The sequence below is a fragment of the Lynx rufus genome, unplaced genomic scaffold, assembly GCF_022079265.1.
Source record: "Lynx rufus isolate CCGP_SWC_20201006 ecotype Redwood Valley unplaced genomic scaffold, mLynRuf1.p SCAF_4, whole genome shotgun sequence".
Lineage (NCBI taxonomy): Eukaryota > Metazoa > Chordata > Mammalia > Carnivora > Felidae > Lynx > Lynx rufus.
Window position 1 is genome coordinate 140,234,420 of NW_025814856.1, and position 26,026 is coordinate 140,260,445.

Consider the following 26,026-nt stretch of genomic DNA (forward strand, 5'->3'; position numbering starts at 1 on the left):
GCTTTTCTGTCTGTGTCCAAATTTCCTTTTCTTGGAAGAACAACAGTCACTACCTCATCTTAACTAATTACATCTACAATGACCTTATTTACAAATACAGTCACCTTCTGAGGTACTGGGGGGTTAGGGCTTCGACATATCTTTTGGGGGGACACAATTCAAGCCATAACGCCAGATAATGGCATTGTGTGTCATAGGTGGACCAGGTACATTTTGTCTGTTTTGTGACCAAATAGGGAATATCTTTGGAATGACACTGATGGTGGAGAAGATTAAAAAAAGAAAGAAAGAAAGAAAAGAAGCGGATCAGGCAGTGCCCATCCCTGCTAGCAAACACCTCAAGTTTTTCCTGCATAGAGTGAATTCATTGCATTCATTGTCATAATTTTTTTATTTTCATATTTTAAAAGTATGAATTCTGCTCAAATGATAGCCTTTTTTAAGTCCATATAGTTTATCATAGATAGTTTACATGACACAGGACAAAGTCTGCATATCTGTATATTTTCTCCTGTTTCGAAATAAAAATGAATTGAAGTTGGAAACTATGGATGGCAGCTCGAGAGCAATCAAAGGCAAATTGCCCTGTGGGCAAAAATCAAACTAAACCAAACTTCACTCCATGAAGGAAATGACACACTAGTCAGATTAGACCAAGAAAGAGTCGCATACAGGAAACAGAAGACAAAACTGTACATAAAATTGTGCTAAGTTACATATGACTGCTGAAAGGAGAATGGGAATGGACAGCAGAAGAAGACCCAGGAGGAGTATAAACGTCAGGAAAGTCCTCATGCAAAATATGGAGGAGGGTCACAGGTTTGAAGGAGGGGCAGAGAGAGCATTGCTTTGCTTCCTTCCCACAAATGTCAATACATCAGAAGTAACAGGAGGGACGAGAAGAGTCGTGTTCTCTCTTGACTGCCTCCTCTCCTACGTCTGATTTCCCGCAGGACGAGTAAGCAATCTTTTGTGGGTCCATTCCCACCATTGTGTAAAACTTTTTTTGTCTGTCAGGGAAAAAAAATTATTTTTGTATTTAGGTACATGTAAAGAAAACCTGAAGTAATGTTGCTCATTGTCACTGTTTTGCCAGGAACAGTATGTTTTCATTCATGATGCTTTGGTTGAGGCCATACTTAGTAAAGAGACTGAGGTGCCAGACAGCCACATTCATGCCTATGTCAATGCGCTCCTCATTCCTGGACCAACAGGCAAAACGAAGCTAGAGAAACAATTCAAGGTGAGTCCTCTTAGACGTTACGACGCAATTCAGTGTCCCTGCATCTTTTTGTCTGAGTTGACAAGGCCACGTGGACGGGTTCAGAGCACGGTTGGCACAGTGGCTGTGTATTATTCTTTAGAGTGGGCGGCAAAGCCACGTGGTAAGTTTCAAGGAGAATCTTAATTTTGAGAGCAAGAAGAAAAGTTCTCAGGAACTCTAGATTAACGTTTACAAGTGTAAACTTGGTCCAAGAAGGAGGGCACAGAGCATAACAGAAGGGACAGGCAGACCTCATCATACAAACTTCGTAAGTGTTCTTTTTCTTTTGAAAGAACCAGACCACTTAACAAGGAGTGCTCCGGCTCAGGCTGTTCATGCTATTCTTTGGAAAAATCTGTCTCACTTGAAGCCCCTGGACTAGAGAAGAGGCCACACCAGAACAATAGCTCTTCAACCCCAGTTCCTCCCACCCACCTTGTCATGAAGCAGTGAGCTAGAGCAGGGAGTATGTTTTGTTCAATATCATACCTTCTACAATCCTAGTTCTCTGACTTCCAGAAATCAGCCAGCAAAGAATTCAGAAAACAGTTGTTACTGGACCTTCTAGCTGTTTAAGGGGGATTTGCACAGTTTTGACTTTCCCACAGGATAGAGGCTGGTCATTTGCTCCACCTTATTCCTATACTAACCTCTTACTTCCCAGGATTCCTAGAGAAACAGGGCCAATTTCTGAAGGAGGAATATCTAGGAAGAATTTGAGACCCTGGAAAAACCTAGTGGAGTTGACAAATCTTGAGATTGCAGAGTGTTGTTTTTCCTCTTCTCCCCCACACTACAGTTTAAAAGATGTTAGTCGCTAGGCCTTCCTTCTGATTTTCTGTTGTCGCAGTCAGCACCATTTGTACTTTTGGAGAAGAGAAAGATTGGGGTGAATGCTGCGCTTTGAACCTGCCATCAGGAAGACATAAGTGTTTTTATGCGGCAAAGCTCATCTGAGTGAAAACAGAACACATTAGAGAAAGAAAAACTATGCAATTTGCCTTCTACACATGAATAATAAAGGAGTATAAAACATCAGCATTAAGTTGTTAGGATAGCTTTATTCTAAATTAAAAAATATGTAAGGATTACCCATTTTCAACATAATTTTCATTGAAGTATGACTTACCCCTACACAACTGCATAAAAGAATTGATACGGCTTACACTGGATAACCCAGGATCAAAATAGAAATATCAGTTATGAGGCCAGAATCTTATTTAATGGGGAGACATTTGATTCTGTTTCCTGTTAACACACTACCGGGGAGATAAAAAAGTATGTGTGTTTATGTGTGTGTGTGTGTGTGTGTGCACTGTTCTATAAGACATTAGTCATTCAAGTTTATCTGTAGAAACAATTCCTTGAGATAAATTATATGGCATTTATTTGTGACTATCTGCAGAAAAGGAAAACACTAACTGAAAAAGATATCTGCACTCTTAGGTTCATTGCAGCATTATTTACAGTAGCTAAGATATGGAAACAAGTTAAGTGTCCATTGATGGATCAATAGATGGGAAAATGTAGTATATATATTCAATGGAATAGTGTTCATCCATAAAACAGAATGGCAAATCTTGCCATTTGCAACAACATGGATAGACCTTAAGGGCATTATGGCAAGTGAAGTAAGTCAGAAATAACTCAGTGAAATAAGTCAGACAAAGAAAGACAAATACCATATGGTATCACTTACATGAAGAAATAAAAAAAAAGTCACAGATACAGAGAATAGATTGATGGTTGCCAGAGGCAGAGGGTAGGGGGTGGGCAAAATGGGTGAAGAAGATCAAAATGTACTAACTTCCAGTTATAAAATAAATAAAGCATAGAGATATAATCTACAGCATGGCGACTATAGTTAATAATACTGTACTGCATATTTGAAAGTTGCTAGGAGAGTAGACCTTAAAAGTTCTTGTCATTAGAAAAAAAATTCATAACTATGTATGGTGAGGGATGTTACCTCCACTTACTGTGGTGATTATTTTGCAATGTATACAGGTATCAAATCATTGAGACATATACCTGAAATTAATATAATGTTGTATGTCAGTCATACCTCATTTTAAAAAGAAAACAAATATTTATCAAGCACCTGCCACATACCAGGCCTTTTGTGTTTGATACTAGGATACAAACATGAATTTTTTCAAAAAATCACACCCAGGTCCTGCCCTTGTGACATTTGCTCCTGCTCTTGATCTAGTGAGATATACAGGCAAGAAAACAGTTACAAAACAGGGGGAAAGTGCCATCACACAGGTGAAATGGGTGCTGTAGGATGCAACTCTTCAGGGAAGAATTGCACAGGATATAGTGAAGGGTTGCATAGAGGACTAGGTGATTTATTGGACATTGCAGTGAGGAGAGAAAAAGACAAGCATTAACTACCCGCATTCTAACTTGAGCACGGAGGATGAGATATTGTTCACTGAGACTGAAAAGCGCATGTTTGTTGGGTGTGGTGGGGAAGGGATGGTGAGATTTGTTCGGAGCCAACCTAATTTTAGGAACTCAGGAGGTGTCGTATAAACAGGCATAGTAGGCAGTTGAATACTCAGTGGGAAGCACAAAGGAGAGGTCCAGCTTGGAGAAAGGATTTGGGAACAATCAGCATAGAGATGGTTACGTGAAGCCTTAGAATTGGACAAGACAGCCAAGAAAGCTTGGGAAGGGGTTTTTAAGAAAAATTATAACTAACCAATGAATGGACAGCCCGCAAAAGAAAGGGAAGAAGTAGGCATTGGAGTGTAGGAGAAAATTGGTCACAGTGGGGATAAAATAGACTCTGAAGGAAATAACATTTTGAGGAGGAAATGGACAAAGGTCAGCAAATGCAATTGACAAATCAGTTGTGATGAGGACAGAGCATGCCATTGGACTGAGCCATAAAAGCTACTTCAGGGAAGGATAGCACTGAAGCCAGACTCTAGGAAGGTAGGGAGACATTGTGTGTGAGGAATTAAAGACCATATTTAGATAACTCTAAAGATTTTTGACTCTGAAGAGAATGATGATAGCTAGAAGGAAACTTGAAGTTAGAAAGTAAGAATTTTTTTTGGTAAATTTTTTTGTTTTGTTTTGTTTTTTATGTTTTAATGAGAGGCATCTGAGTTTGCTTAAAAACTAATGAAAAGTGAGGTGCCTGGCTGGCTCCGTTGGTAGAGCATGTGACTCTTGATCTTGGGTTGTGAGTTTGAGCCCCATATTGGGAATAGAGTTGACTTAAAAAAATAAATAGGGGCTCCTGGATGGCTCAGTCGGTTGGGCGTCCGACTCTTGATTTCGGCACAGGTCACTATCTCCCAGTGAGTGTGAGCCCAGCATCAGGCTCTGCACTGACAGCGAGGAGCCTGTTTGGGATTCTCTCTCCCTCTCTTTCTGTCCCTCTCCCACTTGTACATGTTCTCCCTCTCTCCCTCTCTCTTTCTCTCTCTCTCTCTCTCTTTCAAAAATAAACACTTAAAAAATAGTTTATTTAGAAGACGCTAATGAAAAGAGATGTATGGTGGGAGTGGTGGGGAGAGGGAGGAGAGAACAGACTTTTAGAGGGAGAGGAAATCCTGAGAAGAGGCAAAGAGGAATTAGGGACCAAACGCAGGGACACCTAAGTGGGTGTGTATAGCAGTAAGTGTGTGGGCTCCAAGGCTGCAGACTGAAGGGATACTCTGGCTTCTATTCCCTCTGTGACACAGGAGGTGAGTGTGTGGTGTGTGTGTGTGTGTGTGTGTGCGCGTGCGTGGGCATGGGGTGTGCGCGCGTGGGCACGGGGTGTGTGTGTGTGTGCGCGCACGTGCGTGGGCATGGGGTGTGTGTGCGTGGGCACAGGGTGTGTGTGTGTGTGTGTGTGTTTGTACACACATTCTAGGATAAAGACGTTAAATATCCAATGGAGGGGGAAGAGTTAATTTCAAAGAATCTATACAGTACTAACCATATTCTCAGAATCTAATACATGAAAATTGGAAGTTGAAATGAAAACTTGGCTCTAAAAATATCCCAATATTTGAACAATAAAAATTCTCTTTTACATAATTGATAATAATATGAAAGAGGAAATTATAAAATCTTTAGAATTAAAGGTCAACAGAAGGACTCCATAGCACAGCTTGTAGGAAACAACTGAAGTTGTATCTAGAAAAATTTATAATCTTAAATATATTCATTTGAGAATAAATAAAAATAAAAACAAATGAAATAGGCGTATCATGTTAAAATTAGAAGAAAAGCATGGTACACCCAAAGAGGGAGACAGAAATATTTTCAGAAAGTTAAAGCTTTCTTAAATAGATGGTTAAAGTGATTAAATAGAAACAGATGAAACAAAACCAAATGCAGGTTCTATCAAAGACTAATAAGACAAATAAACCTGTGGCCAGATTGGTAAGAAAAGGAGAGGCTTTGCACTAATAAATATTAAGGTGAAAAATAGGGATATATTTATAAATATTTTAGAACTGTTTTTCTAAACTTAAGAAGCATACTGTGAGCATATTTGTGACAGTACATTTGAAATCCTACATGAGAGAAAATATTTTTAAATATTTATTAATTTTTGAGAGAGAGAGAGAGCACATAAGCAGGGGAGGGGCAGAGAGAGAGGGAGACAGAGCAAGTTCCATGCAGTTAGCACAGAGCCTGACACAGGGCTCAGACTTAAGAACCATGAGACCATGACCTGAGCCAAAATCAAGAGTTGGATGCTAAATGACTAAGCCACCCAGATGCCCAGAAAGAAATATTTTTTAAGAAAAAGTAAGCAAAATACACTCACAGAGAAATGCAAAATCCAACTAGACCAAGAACCATTAAATAAATTGTATCAGTTGCCAGAAATCTCACCTCCAAAATAAAATCAGAACTGAAAGAATTACCAAACTTCTAAGGAACAGAAAATTCCAAACTCTGTGATAAAATATCTAGGTAGAAAGCAAACCCAACTATTTTACTGTTTTAGCAAGTGTAACTTTGCTACCAAAACTGTATAAGGAGAGTACAAGTAAAGAAATATACAGACCAGTTTCACTTATGAACTTAAACACTGAAATCCTGTTTAAAATAGCCGCAACTCAAATCCAGCGGCGTGGTTTTTAAAACAATATTGTGACCAATTAGGATTCATAGAGTTTGTTCTAGTGATGATTTAACAGTAGAAAATATGAACAGATATAGTTATGAGAATTGTATGGCCCTCTCAAAAGATGTAGAAAAGGCAGTACATAAAATTCAGTACTATTCATAACAAAAACTATCAGTAAATTAAAACTAGAGGGAAGCTTTCTTCATCTTAGGCTACATTATAAATGTCATATACAAAATTTTAACTTGGAAATTTTCATAGTAGGTTTAAGAAAAAACAAGAAATGCCAACTGTTGACACTGTTAGTCAACACTGTACTGGAAATCGAGTCAAACAAAAAAAAATGTTTAGAAATAGAAAAGAATCTGTAGATGATACACTTGTCTATATAGAAAATCAAGAGAAACAAAATACGATATCTCTTATTAGAACTCAACTCTTATTACAGTTCAACAAGTATATATAAAAATCAATAGCGTCGTAACTCATTAGCTGTGAATTGTTAGAAGAGATATTAGAAGAAAAAGGGAGTTCAACAATAAACAGAAACAAAAACTCCAGGGTCTCAAAAATAAACTTAACAAAAGGTACAATGAATGCATAGAGAAAAAATTATAAAACTGAATTGAAGAGCCTAGAATTAGACCCAACAAATATAGATACAATTTTCATGAATGGAAATATTCTGAAGATGTCGATTCTCCGAAATTAAGTATAAAAATCAGTGTGGTACCAATCAAATTCCCAGCAGGATTTTCATGGTAAATTAAGAACTGAACTTAAAATTAACATTTGGAGAAGTAAAGAACAAAGACATCCAAAGCACTACTAAAAATAAAGAACAAAATAGAAATGTGTTGGACAGTATATGGAAGACTTATACAGATATGATAATTAACGCTGAAAAACCGACAAATCAGCTAGAGGAACCATGTCTTTGTGGAAATGGTTATATGATAGATATGACAAATCAGTGAGGGGAGGACAGACTAACCAATAAGTGATATTGGGACAATTTCCATGTGGAAACAAGTAAAACTGGGTTCTTAACACACCTTAAACACTAAAATTATTCGAGATGGATTAGGTACTTAAAGGTGAAAGCAAGGTTCTATAACTATTACAAGAAAATGTTAGCAATGTATATTTTGAAGGCATCAGTGTAGAAAAGGACTTCTTAAAAACATAATTGGCAGAAATCTTAAAGAAAAAATTAATTAATTGGCTATAAATGTCCGTGTGATTAAAGACAACAAAGACATTAGCAGATTTTTAAACAGATTATAGACTTAAATTCAAGACATCAAGCCCCCTAAAAATTAATAAATGACAATGAAGTATAAATATAAAAAGGCAATCATCAAAAAAGAAATTTAAATGGCTAATGAATGGTAAAATTCACAATCACACAGTAATCAAGGAAATGCAGATCAAAAGCATGGTTTATCACTTCTATCAGACTGTCAAAAAATAATGCTGATGACTCCTAATTCCATGTGTATGCATTAAGTAATATACAAGAGAGAGTCATTGCTACAAAGTTTAGAAAAGCAAAATATTAGAAATAATCCTAACATTCACTAGTTGGGGGAATAGATAAATAACAAATAGATTATTCATGTAATGCAGTACTAAAAAAATGAATGAAATCCAACCATATACATAAATATGTACACACACACATACACGTATCATGCAATTTACCCCAACTGCACCGTGAAATGTAAGTGGAGGACATAGTGTATGCTTATGAGGGAAACCCTAGGGAAGATCCTCCCAGTGCTGAATGTCAAACTAAGGGGCATTCTCTGCTTCTTCCAGCTTCCCTGGTGTAGAACACAGATGTGCCAGGGAGTTAGGTCAAGGAATTTTTGGAAAACAAGTCAGATATATGTATATTCAGTATCTTATCTTGATCTCTTGGTTGGGTCGTGTGTGTGTATGTATGTGTGTATGTTTGAGTACTTGGATGACTTAAATGAAATAATCTATATTTTTCTTTGACTCCCTTTCTCAGCTCCTGAGTCAGTCGAATATACAACAGAGTGACTATTCTACAGCCCTAAAGCACTGTAACAGGGAAAAGAACAGGACATCTTCCATCATCCCTGGTAGGTTATGTTGAATCATAAAAAAAAATGACAATATTTGTACATCTTGGAATGAATGAATTCACTCAGTATTTTTCTAATTATGCCTGATAATTTACTTGTTAAAAAGGACTCTTAAATCCTGAAGTCCATCTAAAAAATGAAAAATACATAGAAAAACTAGCTTACAGATCAAAGTCACTCAACTTGGGACATGCAGCTGTGTTTTACAATGTGGGGGTGGAGGGAAGAGTATAGAGCTGTGAGCATGGTGGTTCATGATGAGTGTTTTGTGTTCCAGTGGAGAGATCAAGGGTTGGCATTTCATCTCTGAGTGGGGAAGGCACAGACTACATCAATGCCTCCTATATCATGGTAAGTCGAGAAGTCACTGGAGAAACTGCCTACCAGTTTGTGCTTCCAGAACCAAAACCAAAACGGGCTTCCTGAAGCAGTGGCTGTGGCACCGCTGGTGGGTAGATCTAATCGAATGACTGCAGACCACAACCCCCAAGCAGCAAAGAGAATAACAGCATCCCTTGATGTTTTGATGTGTGCTGGGACTGGAGATCCCTCAAGCAAGACAAATTAGTAAATAAATGCAGGAACCAAACTTACCATTCAGGACTTATGAGAAGATACACAATATACACTGGGCCAACTAAGAGGCTCCATTGCATTTACCCTGAACAGACCCAGAACATTCCAGATTCTGGAAAGCCCATCTCACTGACTTTACTACTCCAGGTTTGTAACACAGTGTTCATTCACCCTGTGGACTGGGCTCATTTAGAGACCCGGATTTCTAAAGACATAATCTTCTCCTTCTGTGTTTAGATCTTCTGTGAGAAAGGGGAGAGTGTTTCTGGGTAGCCATTGCGTGGCCCTCGTTTCCATTTCAGGTCTATCAATCATAGAGCTTGGCTTCACACGAAAAGGTGGTAATTCCCATGCCAAAATCACTGTTTCATTTATTCAGCAAAGAAAATATTGCAAGATATCCATGCAGGAAACAGGGAGATGTGTTGTGGTAGCATCTAAATACATGCCGCACTTCCCATGAGCCTGTGGGGAATAGGAACAGGATCTGAGAGACCCCAGAGCAGAGGAGGATAAACGAGCCATGTTGTTAATAAGCAACACCATGGAAATCGTGACCAATCCAGAGGACGCAGCTTCTGGGTTTCTGCAGCAAAATCTGCAAGGTGCCTCTCTGATTCCTCCCTGGTAGAGGAAGCCAGGGTGTCTGCACACCAAGGGTGTTCTGTTGTCAGTGGGTGCGAATTTAACACTTTGCCATTGGGACTTACAGAAAGTGAGAAATATAAAATCTCCTCCGAATGTCCATTCTATCCAGTGTAGGAGACATGGTCCACATGCCATTTTGGGAAGTCTGCTCCTAGAGATGATAGCTGTGTAGACTTGGGCACAACACTTTTTGGATTTTAATGTTTTTTTAAAGTTTATTTATTTATTTTGAGAGAGAAAGAGAATGAGAGAGAAAGAGAATGAGAGGGGGAGGGGTAGAGAATGAGGGAGAAAGAGAATCCCAAGCAGTCTCTGCACTGCCAGCACAGTGCCCAAAAGGGGGCTCGATCCCACAGACTGTGAGATCATGACCTGAGCCTAAATCAAGAGTCAGACACTTAACCAACTGAGCCACCCAGGTGCCCCACAACACTTAACTTCTTAAGCCTCAGTTTAACCACCTACAAAATGGGGATCACAGTTCCTATCGCATAGTACTTCCGTGAGACGTGAGAGACTTAAGGGGAAGAAGAGGCTACTCCTGGGGCACCTGGGTGCCTCAATTGGTTAAGCATCCAACTTCAGCTTGGGTCATGATCTCACAGTTTGTGAGCTCTAGCCCCACTTCAGGTGAGCTTGAACCCCACTCCAGCCTCCTCTCTCTCTCTCTCTCTCTCTCTCTCTCTCTCTCTCTCTCTCTCATAAATAAATAAATAAATAAATTTTTTAAAAAAGAAAGAAAATGCTACTCCCGTGCCTGGTGTATGGAAAGTGCCCTCTAAACAGCAACTAAAATAATCACCTTGTGATTTACAGATGCAATCTAAAAGCAAAAAGACTGCCTTGACTTAAGGCCCATTAACTTATAAATGTACTTTGAGCGTTTAAAGTCATATGCCAGGGCTCTTTGTATCTTCTGTTTGCTTTTGTAGGGTTACTATCAGAGCAATGAATTCATCATCACCCAGCATCCTCTTCTTCATACCATCAAGGATTTCTGGCGGATGATATGGGACCATAATGCCCAGCTGGTAGTTATGCTTCCTGATGGTCAAAACATGGTAAGTCTCCCCCATCACGTCACTTTTGGTACTTGCCTTACAGGGGAAATAGCAAGTCATGTCAGCCGGAAGTCCAAGCAAACAAACAATTTTTTTTCAACTAATAAACTAATATCACTCGTTGGCTACTGGTCTGCCATTGTCTACTATTGGGCCTGGTTTGGTGATGCCACCTCCCAGGTCTGAGATTGCTGAACGACAGTTTTAAATAAAAATAAGTTAAAATTCATTTAAATTTAAGTATTCTGTGATACTGCTTATGAAAAATTAGAACTGCAATCATGAATGAAGTCAGTCCCTATGCTTCTATTTACATTTTTAAAAATAAAACTTGTTAGGATATTTGGAGAGTCCTTCAGTTTAAGGAGATCTATATAAAACCCAAAATAAAGGCCTATTTTATTTAGATTTTGCACATATATGTAACTTGGAGATTTATTTCTTATCTGTAAAGGTAGACTGGCCATTCCAAATGACACTGGAAATTGCTGAGCTCTTAAAATCACTTGAATCTTTTCTACTCAGTTATCATTTATAGAAGCAACAACTTACCATTGTTACTGATGAGCTAAGAGCAAAACAACAAAGCAATAGTTTGGTTTCTTAAGTGTGATACTTTATTCTGCACACCAAACTTGTTTAAGGCTCAACATTTTAAGAGTAAATTTTGAGATTCAAAGAAAACTTTGAGTTGAATTTTCTATGTCAACCAGTTAACTTCATTTCACAGTCTGACTTAGTAAACATTTGACTAAAATCTAGACTCTTCCTTGGTATTTAATCCTCCAGGCAGAAGATGAATTTGTTTACTGGCCGAATAAAGATGAGCCTATAAACTGTGAGAGTTTTAAGGTCACTCTTATGGCTGAAGAACACAAATGTCTGTCTAATGAAGAAAAACTTATAATTCAGGATTTTATTCTAGAAGCTACACAGGTATGGACATAATTGAAATGACAAACTTTTCATCTTAAGTACATGCTTTGTTAAATATATGCTGGTTTAAGGATCTTCCCTAGAAATAAAACAAAGGAACCTAATTTCTTACAAATTAGGACAGATTGCCCAAATAATCAATTTTACCTTACTTGTCACTTTCATTTTTAAAATCCTATAGAATCATTAAACACCAATCGCTACTAAACTACACCGTCCACACTCAGAGAATCAAAGATTTCTCTCTTCATTCCAGAGTAGTTCTGATAGACCTTAAATTGAAAATAAATTCAGTAAAAAAATAATTTCATTAATCCGAATTCTCCTGTTTTAAGGTAAGTTTTTACCTTGAATTCTTCTAAGTAAAATAGGAAAAATATTATCTACCAAAATGAGCTTACCGCTGTCTACCAAGAGATGAAGTGTTACAAGTGAAGAAGTGCTTTGAAAATTGTGCAGTACAATGAAGTAGGATTGTTTTACTAATTCTTGGTTATCTATAAGGTATCAATCTGAATTCTCTACCAAGAATTATTTATGTAATTATAGTACAGAATTTACTGTACAACTACGGTAAAATGCTAAAAGATACTAATAATGAGCAAGGCACGTTCTGTCTGAGAGACAGAGCACCTTCCCGATCAGAAAAAGGTTAAACCATGTTTTTGATGGTCTCAATGTTGCACTTCACTGTAGTCTAATTCTGGAACAGGTGAACCGTGTAAATTTCAGGTTCTGCTGCTTATTTTTAGGTGTAGCATTTTATTGACTACACTTTGGGAAGCTGGAGGTTTAGGGATGTAAAGTCACACAGCCCAGTTGGCCACTTGCACAAGAACCAAGAGTGGGGCTGGAGCGGAACCTACGTCTCCACCCGCCCAGCCCTGCTTGCCAGCATTTTCCCACCGGGTCACATAATTCCACTCAGTTATTCCCAAGTAATACTGGGATTTGAAGAAGTCTATGTTATTTTAAAACAAATTTTAGCACTGAAGATTTCTTTTTGTATTAAGTTTACTGGCACAGACACATCTTTGGTACATGGTTTCGAAGTTTGAATACCATAATAACCCTACAACTAAGACATTTTTAGAATGAAAAAGAGATTATATCTACAGTGAGAAATGAGGCATCACAGCAATTTCTTCCCTCTGAGATGGAGGACGGGCTATAGTGCATGGGACTGGGTTTTATCACCTTCCTGTATTCCTGATTCCCCCAGTTATTCTACTCATAATGAACTGTCACCAATGGGACTCTTTTTAAAATACTGGTTTTTCTCTTCATATAGGATGATTATGTACTTGAAGTGAGGCATTTTCAGTGCCCCAAATGGCCAAATCCAGACAGCCCTATTAGTAAAACATTTGAACTTATAAGTGTTATCAAAGAGGAAGCTGCCAACAGGGATGGACCTGTGATTGTTCATGATGAGTAAGTTCCTCTCTTTAAACGGTTTCGTGCCTGAGCATTCTCCGGGTGGGCATATGTTTCTTTTGTCTTTGTACTAACCTAATGCTTCGGACCAATTGTAGCGACTCAGCCAGGGTAGATGATCTGCTTCCTATAACCAAGGTTAACACAGAATTAGATTTTTTCGCTTCTCTTAGAGCTCATGTTGAAGGCAAAAAATAGGTACGTGATCACAAGAATTTGCTCTTGCATTGTGTGCTAAGAACACTTTGTGTGATGAGTCAGTGTTTTGGCACTTGAATTTTTACAGGTGCTCACCAGAGAGACATTTCTTAGTTATTGACACCCTAGATAGGATGAAAATCGATACAGTCTTTATTAATCAGAAATAGGAACCTATACAATAAATCTCTGTAGGCTCCTGTTATGAACAAATAAAAAATGCATATGCTGGAATTATATGTTATATATATATGTTGTATATGATACATACGATATATATGATAACTTGTCAGATCATTCTGATTGATTGCCAGCCCCTTCCAGAGTGTAAAAATAACAAATGAATAAGCAAACATTAAATTTCTATAAAGTATCCCATTAATATTATAAATACTTGCTAATGTTTCAAATTAAACTGTAGTTCCCTGCACGATAGAGAGAGACATTTCGTTAAAAATTTCCGTGTTCCCACTACAAAGTTGTTAAGGCCATGTACTTTGTGAGTTCCAAATGTGAACGTTCGATGCATCTGAATGGAGTCTTTGTCCCTTTGCTTCAAGGCATGGAGGAGTGACCGCAGGAACTTTCTGTGCTCTGACAACCCTTATGCACCAACTAGAAAAGGAAAACTCCATGGATGTTTACCAGGTAGCCAAGATGATCAATTTGATGAGGCCAGGAGTCTTTGCTGACATTGTAAGTAATAGAACAGTGAACTAAACTTTCACCGTTAGAGTACTGCTTACTTCCCAGAGGCTGCCAAAATCATTTTATCATGTATCAAAAGAGGCCACCTTGACTGATAACATTTCCATGTGGTGTTCAAGCTGGATTACGAGTTACTCAGTCCACAATCCATAGAACTGGAATAATAAACAATAAACATTCAAAATTTATCTTCTGGAAAATTAAATGTATAAAATTTAAATTTCACATGTGTCTTTTTGCAAGATTTATTGTAATTCTGAAAAATACCCTCAAAAGCACCAACTAATCTGAGAACTCTCTATTTTTCCATGTCTCTACTCTGAGACCGTAGCAGGGCCCATGCTCACCTTTGCTCAAAGCAAGGCGTGGGGCCAGTCAGGCTGCTAGAGTGTAAAGACTACTTAGTAAACAGTGGGTCTTGTAAAAAGGATTCTGTGTGAGCCCGAGCTGACAGTGCAGTCCTTTCTGGGACCTCTCCATAGAGAGAGAAACCCAGTGGATTTCATGACAAGTGGAAAAAGGAGAATGAGTGGCTTACAGGTGCCTTGTACCAAAGGATTACATACAAGTTGATAAATCGGTAACAGTAACCTGTCACATCATTTTCTGATTCCATGACATAGATAAACAAGAATGGAGTGCTGGGGCACCTAGGTGGCTCAGTTGGCTAAGCGTCCAACTCTTGATTTTGGCTCAGGTCACGAACATACAGTTTGTGAGTTCAAGCCCCATGTCAGACTCTGTGCTGACAGTGCGGAGCCTACTTGGAGCTCTCTCTCTCCCTCTCTATCTGCCCCTCCCCCACTCGCTCTCTCTGTCTCTGTTTCTCTCTCTCTCTCTCTCTCCCCAAATAAATAAATAAATAAACCTAAAAAATTAAAAAAAAAAAAGAATGGAGTGCTTACCACTGGCAAAAGTATGTTGGCCAATTTTCTAGGTCAATTGAAATTGACCTAGGTCAATTGAATGTTAGCTACTTGAAAAGCTACTTTAAATTTCTTCAGAAAGAGATATGAATATAGATTGTGTACCTCCGCTGAGTTTAACAGAACATTTAACACAATGCCCTTCCGCGAACAGTGTCAACGCGTGACTGAAAATTTCCCTTCGTTTTACAAACGTTCATCTTCACGGAGCTTCCTGTTTACTATCTCCCCTTCTCTATTCTCCAGGAGCAGTATCAGTTTCTCTACAAAGCCGTCCTCAGTCTTGTGAGCACGAGGCAGGAAGAGAATCCATCCACCTCTCTGGACAGTAATGGCGCGGCATTGCCTGATGGAAATATAGCCGAGAGCTTGGAGTCGTTAGTGTAGCGCAGAAAGGGGCGAGGGGAATCCGTATTGAGCATTTTTTGCCTCTTCCTGAAGCTAGACAGGAAAATCACTTCAGTTCTTCTGTTATCTGTTCACTTTCCATCACCTGACGGTAATTTTCACGACATAGGATCCTGCTGCCAAATTTACATCATTAACAATGTGTGCCTTTTTGCAAAACTTCTTGTAATTCACTTATTGTGTCTAAACTAAAATGATTGGATTTTACAGTATTTCTAAGAATGGAATTGTGGGTTTTTTTTTTTTCGTATTTTAACAGGAAATTTGAATTTATAGATATTAGGAATTCCCAACTACAGAAAACATGTTTGTTCTTAGTGTCAAATTTTTAGCCATATTTGTAGCAATCATCAGGTTTGCTAGAAATATAACTTTTAATATAGTAGACTGTAAATAAAACACTCCATTCCCTATGATATTCAATGTTTCACAACTGCAGTATTCACCTAAAGTAGAAATAATCTGGTACTTACTGTAAATACTGCTCTAGTGTCTCCATGGACCAAATTTATATTTATAATTGTAGATTTTTATATTTTACTACTGAGTCAGTTTTCTAGTTCTGTGTAATGGTTTAGTTTAATGATGTAATTCATTATCTGGTCTTACCCTACGAGTCTTCTGATACTCTTCCATGTCATCTCAGTAATTAACTCTGTTTTAGCATGTAACTTTAACTTTTATGGAAAATAGAAATACGTTTGTTTTGAAAGATGTTTTTATGAGAATAACACCTTACCCAACATCGTTTCATTGGTTTTTATCCAAGGCATTGCAAAAATAAATACAAATATTGCTATCAACGTGCGTTTGGGGAGTGCTGTGCCGGGGCACGTGTAGCAGAAACTTGTGGGCACGGGTCTACAATGATGATGAAAGTGAAGAAAGGTTGGGGTGGAGCAGCATATAGAGCTGTGAGTCCCAACTGTGCATCGAGACACATAGGGAACTCACAGAATTTAAAGTTTTGAGAACATAGCAACAGTACTCATACAGCACAACTACTGTTACTGACTTCCTGGACCTAACTACCGTCTACCAAGAAACGTCGGGGGACTTTGACTTAGAAACAAGCTGGGACTGGGGCACCTGGGTGGCTCAGTCGGTTAAGCGTCTGACTTCGGCTCAGGTCAGGATCTCGCAGTTTGTGAGTTCGAGCCCTGCGTCGGGCTCCGTGCTGACAGCTTGGAGCCTGGAGCCTGCTTCAAATTCTGTGTCTCCCTCCAGAGGCCCCTCTCCCACTTGCACGCTCTCTCTCTCAAAGATAAATAAACATTAAAAATTAAATTTAAAAAGAATCTTCTGGGACTTAGAAGCAGGCAGACTTGCCAGTCGGGGACTGGTTTGGAAGCCAGGTGGATTGATAGACAAAGCTCGGGAGCTCTTCAACCCCAGGTCCTATGTCAAGGCACACTGTCAGGATCCAAGAGCTGTGTGGAGCTGCAGTGCAGGAAAACAGAATCAGCCTGGGTGACGGGCCGTCCCCTGCCTCAGCCAGGAGTGTTTTGTAGCACTGCCTGATGAGTAGGGCACTAATCCCCAAGAATGCCCACATCAGGGGCCCGAGCGGGAGGCCAGGAAAAGTTTCATTTAAACCAGGGCTCTCAGAATATGGTTCCCAGACCAGCAGTATCAGCAAAACCCGGGAACTTGTTAGAAATGCCAATCCTTGAATCCCATCCCAGACCTACCGTATCAGCAACTCTGAGATGAAGCTCTACAATCTAATCCAGGCTAGAGCTTGAGAACCATTGCTCTGTCCCAACAATTCAGCGAGCCTCCAGTTTCCTTAAGCACTGTCGGGAAATGTTTGCCAAACCCTTAAAATAGAACCAAAATTAGCTTTCCGCTTAAGGCAACACTCATGAGGAAATGTGAAATAGGAAAAAGGTCAACAGATGATAGAGTGTCACAAATCCCAAGATGTTGGTAAGCACTGCTTTACCAGGCACAACAAAAATTACTGTGTTTCTTTCTCACCCTCCCTGGGAGGAAAGCCACAAGGCTAACTTTCTTTGGTTGCTTCTCTAACCTTATCTCCTAGTCCTCTGTTTTATGTTCTTTCCCTCATAACCCACAATGTTTCATTGTAAATTGCTCCGAACCAAGAGTATACATGTCACCTTAATAATTTTGTCTGGTTTTCCCTTGGCCTTTGTCCCAAGAACAAACACCCGTTTGGGGGGGGAATATGGATTTTTTTTTCTGGCCTTCATGGTTATTTACCAGTGAGGTGCCTTGCAGAATCTCTTCCAAAGGCAAGTACTTATGAAGCAATATGTGTGGTAATTCAACATTTCATAGACAAATTCTAATATACCAGAACTATAAGGTCCGTCATAGTTGTAGTGTGATACTCCCTGAAAATTTATAGCAGCTCCTTCTTCACATATAATTAATACAAACATTTCATACATACATATTCTACTCATTATGGCAAAGAAATCTTAATTTTTGTATTTCTGATCTGAAACTCCCTAATTCGTTAGCATCTAAAATGACTTAGAGAACTTGGAAAATAAGATCTCTTTATAAGCAGATATAATTTTACATATTTTATTAGAATTGAATCCCACTTGCAAACAGCACATAGAATCAGAAGTGCTGATCATGTATTGGATTAAAATGAACTTTTTAAGGAAAATTGGAAAATCTACATATTTGTCAAAATAAAGCACATTTGTTTTTATTAGTATAAACCCCAAATGAATAGCATTCACTCGCTGATTGCAAAATATTCTCATACATCAGAGGGCCCCTCATCACTAGTACAATATTGGTATGTTAGAGCAGGTGGTATTAAATATTAAAGCATATAAATGACATGTATTATACCACTTCTAAGAATCTAAACATCCTTGGAATTAAATTAGAATTCACAAGGTTTTTGTTTTTTTTTTTTAGAGTAATCATTTTTAAAACTTAAAACAAGATAAAGGGAGTGGGAGTAAGAAAGGCTGTGGGTGTGAATTTGAAACTTCTCATCGCAGACACAATACATTCTGCTCAGTCCATCCACGGTGACACATTCTAAGCAGGCCACGAGACTGACCTTTGAAAAACTTTCCAAATATGCTAATTTGCAATGCTTTCCTCCTCAACTCTGGATGTGCCATTCAGCATCTCTCTCAGATTCTTAGGATCTTGCTTCAGCCCTAGAGGAGGTGCCTCAGTTCTGAATTATCCACATAGAGAAATGAACAGATGCAAGAAATGTCTGCCTTGCGCTCACTTGTTTAATGAAGCCATGCACTAGAAACTATTGCGTGAAGGCTCCTAGTGAGGAATATTACTTTTTTTTAACGTTTATTTATCTTTGAGAGACAGAGACAGAGCATGAGTGGGGGAGGGGAGAAGGAGACACAGAATCTGAAGCAGGCTCCAGGCTCTGAGCTGTCAGCACAGAGCCCGACACAGGGCTCGAACTCATGAGCTGAAATGACCTGAGCTAAAGTCGGACACTCAACCGACTGAGCCACCCAGGCACCCCTCCTAGTGAGGAATATTAAATTAGAAAAGTCTCTCATAGGGGCACCTGGGTGGCTCAGTTGGTTAAGCATCCGATTCTCAATTTCAGCTCAGGTCATGATCTCAGGGTCGTCAGATCAAGCCCCACATCAGGCTCCACATTAAGCATAGAGTTCGGTTGAGATTCTCTCTCTCTCTTTCTCTCAAAATAAAACAAAATCTTTAAAGAAAAATAAAATAGGATTCCTCCCCAGGAGGCAGCTGTCTGTCAGCATGGTTGAAGAGTTTGTGAACTGCAAAATCTAGCCTGAGAAGGTGGTTGTGTTCACCAAGCCCTCGTGCCCCTACTGCACGAGGACCCAAGAGCTCCTCAGCCAACTGCCCTTCAAACAAGAGGTTTTGGAGTTTGTTGATATCATAGCCACCAGTGACACTAGCAAGATTCAAGGTTATTTGCAACAGCTCACAGGAGCCAGAACAGTTCCTCAGATCTTTATCCGTAAAGATTGTTTAGGGGGATGCACTGACCTAATGGAAATGCATCAGAGTGGGGAGCTGTTGAAGCAGCTAAAACAGATTGGAGCTCTACAGTAATTACAGGGCAGAACCCAGGATGATATCCCCCTTGAAAGCTGGATGGCATTTCAAATGAGGACCACACTTTCTGGTGGATGGATCTGGGGCTAACAGCCACAGCAACTGTTTACTTAAAATTCTGAAATGTGCTCACCAAAAAAAAGGGGGGGGTGGATTTTTGGGCAAAAACAGCTTTTCCTTCTTTTGACTCAGTATTAAAAGGGGACTAACTTGCCCCAAACTATAGGTCTGAGAAAGTTGATAGACATCTTGGATTTCTTCTCCATTGGCCCTTTGGGTTCCAAAGGACCATGACAAGTTATGGCTTAGGATTCAACCAATGACCCAAAAGACATTTTTTCTCTTTGGCACATGTCTCTTACTGTTCTCCATATGCTAGGACCCCTCTACCTCTAAGCCAGTGTTTCTCAACCAATATTATCCCAAACCCCGTAGGATGAATCTATAACTGGTTTCTGCTATTGCCTGAAAGTTTCTCCGTTGAGTTTGACTTGATAGATTTTGCATTACAAAAACAATAGGTATTTTGAGTGTGCTTTTTCAAGCTCTATGTGTCTCCCCAGTCGTAATCCCCATCCCACCCTATCCTGTCTTGGGAATCACTGCTCTGAATCCATGTTCTTAATCTTGACAACTCACAGATCTCACAAGACATGTTCAACAATACTGTGAAGAGTCTTAAGGACCCAACTTGGGAAATGCCACATGAAAAGTTAAGCACGATTGCTCTTCACTTGGTGCCACAGGGATCAGAGGTCTCAGTAGGGCAGCCGCAATAATGGGGCTCCTCCTTCCCTGTCTAAAATGGTCATCCAGGCAAACCTGAAGAAGAGGATATTAATTTGTTTAGATTATGAACGGAAGTCAAATGCAACGTTTATAATATTACCACAGAAAACTTGCAAACCCCTTCCCCAACAGTATGTCCATGAAAGGGGCCAAATTTGAGAAACATGGTCCTAAATGATTGTCTCTCCCTCCTTTTTTCCTTCCACTCCGTGAAAACTTAAGAGTTCCTTCTTGTTAAGTTTGATCTAGAACTCCAATATTAAGTTAATTTCCTCCCGCAGTCCCTAGTGGGAATGGTTAATTTCTTTTCTAATAAATGCCCAGAGGTGACAGTGAAAAAATAAATGAGTAAACAAACAAGCAAATAAAGAAATAAGTACCATAAAATAGATTTATTTAAAAAAAAGAAAATTCTTTCATAACACCTTTATTTCAAGTAAGTGCTTTAATGGATGCAGGAAGTTACACCTGCATTTCTGAGGCTTTTTAGAGAGTAAATGAGAAACCTTCCACCTTTTGTCATTCTAGTATGTCCAGTTCTAAGCTCATGGCGATGCGTAAAGAGATTCAAAGAAACAGTTAAACAAAACATGAAGTGGTTAGAAAATAATGAAGGCCAATGAGGAAAGACTGATAATTGGGGTCATAACTGTATTCGCAGAGTCCACCCACATGCCACTCTCCTTCTAGGGTGCCTTCCAAGGCAGATGGTCTTTTCCAAAAATAGCTCAACAGTATTTTCCATCGCACATGTGATTCTTTGAAACTCATCCCACTGAACAGTGGGATCTATGGTCCCTCCCCTTGGATCTGGGTGGATTCATGACTACGGCGAAAGTGACACCATGTGATTTCTGAGGCTAAGTCATAAAAGGCAATACAGCTCTTTTGGGATGTTCACTCTGCGAACAGGGCCACCATGCTGTGAAACCCACGCATGGAAAGACCCACGTGGAAAGAAAACCAGGCCCTGGCCCTCTGCCTTAGCTGAGCTTCCAGCTGACAGCTAGAACCACCTTGCCAGCTCTGGGAACAAGCTGTATTGCAATGCATCCCCCAGATCCCAGTCAACACAGCCCAAGTGACACTGTGTGAAGCAGCGACAGCTGTTCCCCCTGAGTCATGCCCAGACTGCGAATTAAAACAAAAATTTTGTTTTAAGCCACTCCATTTTGGGGTGGTTTGTTACACAGGATAGTAATTAGAACACTTCTTAAACCTCAAAGCCCAAAAAGCTATAAACTATGGTCCCCTGACTCCCTTGCAGCTAGAGTTGTGGGGGTGAATTATATTCCACCAAATACAGAGAGCCACAGTCTGGAAACATAGACAATATTGTTTTACCATGCACTGTAATATAATATTAACCCATTTATTATGTATTTACCTATGTTTCTTGACTCTCTGGCCACTCTATAAATATTGTCACACAAGATTTGGAATACAGAAATAAGGCAGAGGCCATCTTCCTGTTCTCCTTGACCCTACTGGTCAAAGGAAGAAGATTGTAGACCTGTGGGCATTTGAGCTCCAGTGTACTGAGTTGAGAACCAATAGCAGCCGTGACGGGAAGACCAAGTACTCCTGATTCAAGCTTCCCAATACGTGGGCCCCAGCTATGAGTATAAGATCTTGCTCCTACTGCCTTGTGTGCCTTTCTCCTTTAATACCTAGCATGGTTGATGTTTCCTCTTCCTAATAACTGATTCAGTAGCCTGGAGACGTGTCTAAATGACGTTCTCAGTTTTTTTTTAAGTACCTTCTTATTCTTCAACTACAACAGAGGCCTCTGAATATCACACTCTCTCACCCTTTCCCAAGTCCCTCTCAACACTGGAGCCAAAACAATCTTTTCAACGTTTATTTATTTTTGGGACAGAGAGAGACAGAGCATGAACGGGGGAGGGGCAGAGAGAGAGGGAGACACAGAATCGGAAACAGGCTCCAGGCTCTGAGCCATCAGCCCAGAGCCTGACGCGGGGCTCGAACTCACAGACCGCGAGATCGTGACCTGGCTGAAGTCGGACGCTTAACCGACTGCGCCACCCAGGTGCCCCAAAAACAATCTTTTAGAAGCACAAAGTTGATCTTACCAGCCCCCTGGATTATTGATCATGACATAATTTCAATCTATTGTGACCCAATGATTGTGATAGTTGGGGCTGATTCAAATATCACAAAATGATGCCCTTTACCCACCCTTATGCTCTGGGGAAATTTCAACAAGCACTCTAAGAAGCAACAAATGAAAGAGAAATGTGAAGAGTGCCTCTTCAGCATTACCAGCTAATGCTAAAAGATAGCAAAACTGTTTTATATACAAGCAGAGCCTATAACAACCTTCCCTTATCTATACTTCCACCTTTACCACACTTTACCACCAGGCTTCTAAATGTGTCACTACTATACCACACACACACACACACACACCACTGTATGCCAGGCCACAGGCCTCATGATGGGTGTTAAAAAATACATTGGAGGGGCGCTTGGGTGGCGCAGTCGGTTAAGCGTCCGACTTCAGCCAGGTCACGATCTCACGGTCCGTGAGTTCGAGCCCTGCGTCAGGCTCTGGGCTGATGGCTCAGAGCCTGGAGCCTGTTTCCGATTCTGTGTCTCCCTCTCTCTCTGCCCCTCCCCCGTTCATGCTCTGTCTCTCTCTGTCCCCAAAATAAATAAACGTTGAAAAAAAAATACATTGGAATATTAGAGTTCCCACAGAAGCAGCTGCTGAGACAATGTGTTAAGTACAAGTAGGTGGTCCCAGAAAATACCCATCAGTAGGAACATCAGGGAAATATCATAATCATATTTGTAGTTTTGAAAGACCAATGTGTCTAATGTGTTTGCTGTGAGGAGAACGGACATCAAAGAAGTAATTCTGGATACAGGGAGGCCAGGTAAAAGGCTGTTGCAATGATCCACATACAAGATGACAGTGACCTTGGATGAGACTAGCTATACGTGGTTGAAAGACAAGGATGAAGTCAAAGCATGGATGAGGATGGATTCGGTGGAGAAGAGGAAGAAGTCCTGATTTGCTGAATGTGGGAGTAAAAGAAAGGAAAGTATCAAGGATTACATCCTAAACAGAAAGAAGACAGTGGTTGCCATTTCCTGAGATGGGCAATCAGGTCGAAGAACTACTTTGGGGGGGAAGTCCCTAGAGTGGCCCCACTGAGAAACCCTAGTTTATACTCTAAACTCTTAAATCTATACTGGGACATATCCCAACAGAGATATTAGTAGTAGGTGGGTGTATACATACTCAGAAGCTCAGGTGAGGACGTTTGGATTCTTTAGCGATAAAGGTGATGCTCAAAGCCTATCTTCGTTAAACATCTTACATACTGAACCATTTGCATAATGGTTAAATTTAAAATTTCACACACCAGAGATTAAATGGAACCACTCTGTGCCGGCCAAAATATTTAAGGTTTTTTTTTTAAAAAAAAACACATTATTATAGTATTTTAACAATCTGTGCCCCTCATCTTTTCTCTTGGTCTTCTCTGTTCTACAGCCTATTCCAGTTTCTTTCCTCTATCAATTCCCATTTAATTTCTACCTCTTTTTAAGTATTTCTCTCAACTTAGAAGAAAAAACTCCTTTTATCAACAGTCTGCTAGTAAGATAAGCAGTATTTTTCTGTGTTAGAGTTGCCGGGCTTCTGATCAAGTGTGGGGACTTGCTTCACCCTGTGCCAACTTCACCAAGAACCTGGCTTGGTTAGAAGAAAACGCCCTTCAAATGAATTGAAGCCAGGTGCTCGGCTGCTGCTTTAGTTGTGCCTGGCAACAGCCCAGAATCATCTTCAAAGAGATGAGCCATATCAATGCTGTTTTATCAGGCTCTGAGGCTGGAAGTGAGATTCTCAGGGTTTATGAAAGCATTATTCAGTGATGTGGTATACTTTAGCAATCAGCACAGCACTGGAAGACACCAGAAAACTTGTATTTTACACCAACAACATAAAGGAGAAGGTCAGAACCTGTTAACCTTGCAAGTTAGGACCCAACACTATGTTTCATAATTCTTGCTGATAAAAAGTAAAAATGAGTGTTAGGACTGAAACAAAATTGGAAAAAGGGTAGTCAGTGACTACCAAGTATTACTCCAAAACAGAAAGCTTTTCTCACTGGATCATTTCCGGTGGATTTCAAGTCTGGTAAATGTAGTTTCACTGCAATCAACAAACGTAAACCCTTGTAAAGAAAGCTAATCTATACGACACATAAGGGTAATATTAGCTACTCTGCATGACTGCAAATTGTGCGCTGCAACTAAGGGGGAGCTAGTCACATCATAAACATCCAGTATTATGACATGTATTTAATGTGATTAATACTTATTATGAAGGTAGTAAAATGTTCTGATAAATTACATATTTGAAAATTTTTGACGGAAGCGTCTTGAAAGAGCAGTGTCTTTCTGCAATTCTCAAAGAGGCACCATATGGGCTAGTGGTGGTCCTAATAACCCACAAGAGAGGTATTATAAATCAAAGCGGTTCCCAAATTTTATCAAGTACATATTTTGAATGGCTTCAAATGACAATAAAGCTTCAATATTAAGTCTCGTCCCCTTAGGCAAGCATTTAACTTTGTGAGACACATTTTCTCTTCTGTAAAATCAGCGACCGAACCAAATGATTGTTGTGGTCCTTTCCGCTCCACTGCTTTAAAATTCTCATTATGGAGCAGATATACCTATAGTTCGAGTAGCATGGATCCTTGAGAAGTCTTCCAAAGGTATCCAAAAGATTGAAAAAACTTCTTTAAGCTAAAATCTCATTAACATAAATGGCAGGCAAAAATGTTATGGCAAAAGAGGTAAGAACACTAACTTTGAACATCTACAAGGGGCCAGACTTTACTCTTACATTTTCTCATTAACCTTTATAACTATCCTGCAAGTTACTGTTATCCTTATTTTATGGAGAAGTAGCTCATATGTTGTAAAATCAACCAAACTGCTTTTAGGGGAAGAACTTCTAGGGTCTCCTTTGTCTAGGACAAGGAAAACTGGACAACACAAATATAGATATTATATGAAAGATGCCAAAAGAGATCTGGAAGATGTGAGTATTCAGTCTACTGCCATGGTAACACCAGGGCGTTAACAAAGTACAGTTAAAGGGCCACATCTGCCCAACACTTGTTTTTAAATATAAAGTTTCATTGGAACACAGTCATATCAGTTCATTTATGTATTGTGTATGGCTGATTTCACACTACAAAGGCAGAAATGAGAAGTCATGACCCCCTTTGGCCTACAAAGCCTAAAATATGTACTATCTAGCCCTTTATAGTAAAGGTTCGCTGACCCCTTGGTGAGCCATTCGCTTGTAATTATATTCTACCCATTCACCCCTAGATCTTACCACCACCATCTTCGTTATTGAAATTTCTCCTGGAAAGCTGATTGAGAGCCAATGCAGTGTGTGATTACACCCATCTTTACTCAAACTTACTGACATTTACTTTTCCAGCACTGCCACCAGCACAGATAACAGACTAGCTCTTCAATCATACCCCCTTTATCATTCATTGCTATTATGAAGTCCAACAAAGTAATTACACTGAGCACTCAACACGTTTCCCTCACCCACCTAAGGTGCTAGTTCCCTAGTTCCCATTCCATCTGGGCACTCTTCCAGATTGCAGGTAGAATCAATGTGACATTCATATTTTCTAATTGACCATGTTGAACTCAATGTTGTGGTTAAAAAATTGCCATAACAGAAATGTCTCTATGTATTAGTATTGATCTCCGTATATTATTTTTGACGGGTGGGACTAAACCTTAGT

At 39.6% G+C, this 26,026-nt stretch overlaps 1 protein-coding gene and 1 pseudogene across 1 annotated transcript in view; both read left to right on the forward strand.

Moving 5' to 3' along the window:
- Window positions 1-15,341, forward strand: part of PTPRZ1 (protein tyrosine phosphatase receptor type Z1) — a 165,730-nt gene extending 150,389 nt beyond the window's left edge. Inside the window, exons 24-31 of the mRNA XM_047095241.1 lie at window positions 1,097-1,243; window positions 8,368-8,461; window positions 8,742-8,815; window positions 10,621-10,749; window positions 11,539-11,685; window positions 12,977-13,119; window positions 13,881-14,016; window positions 15,201-15,341. Coding sequence (XP_046951197.1) covers window positions 1,097-1,243; window positions 8,368-8,461; window positions 8,742-8,815; window positions 10,621-10,749; window positions 11,539-11,685; window positions 12,977-13,119; window positions 13,881-14,016; window positions 15,201-15,341 — 1,011 coding nt within the window. The remainder of the gene's footprint in view (window positions 1-1,096; window positions 1,244-8,367; window positions 8,462-8,741; window positions 8,816-10,620; window positions 10,750-11,538; window positions 11,686-12,976; window positions 13,120-13,880; window positions 14,017-15,200) is intronic.
- Window positions 15,342-19,103: 3,762 nt separating this feature from the next.
- LOC124522861 (glutaredoxin-1-like) lies at window positions 19,104-19,424 on the forward strand (annotated as a pseudogene).
- The last annotated feature ends 6,602 nt before the right edge of the window (window positions 19,425-26,026 follow it).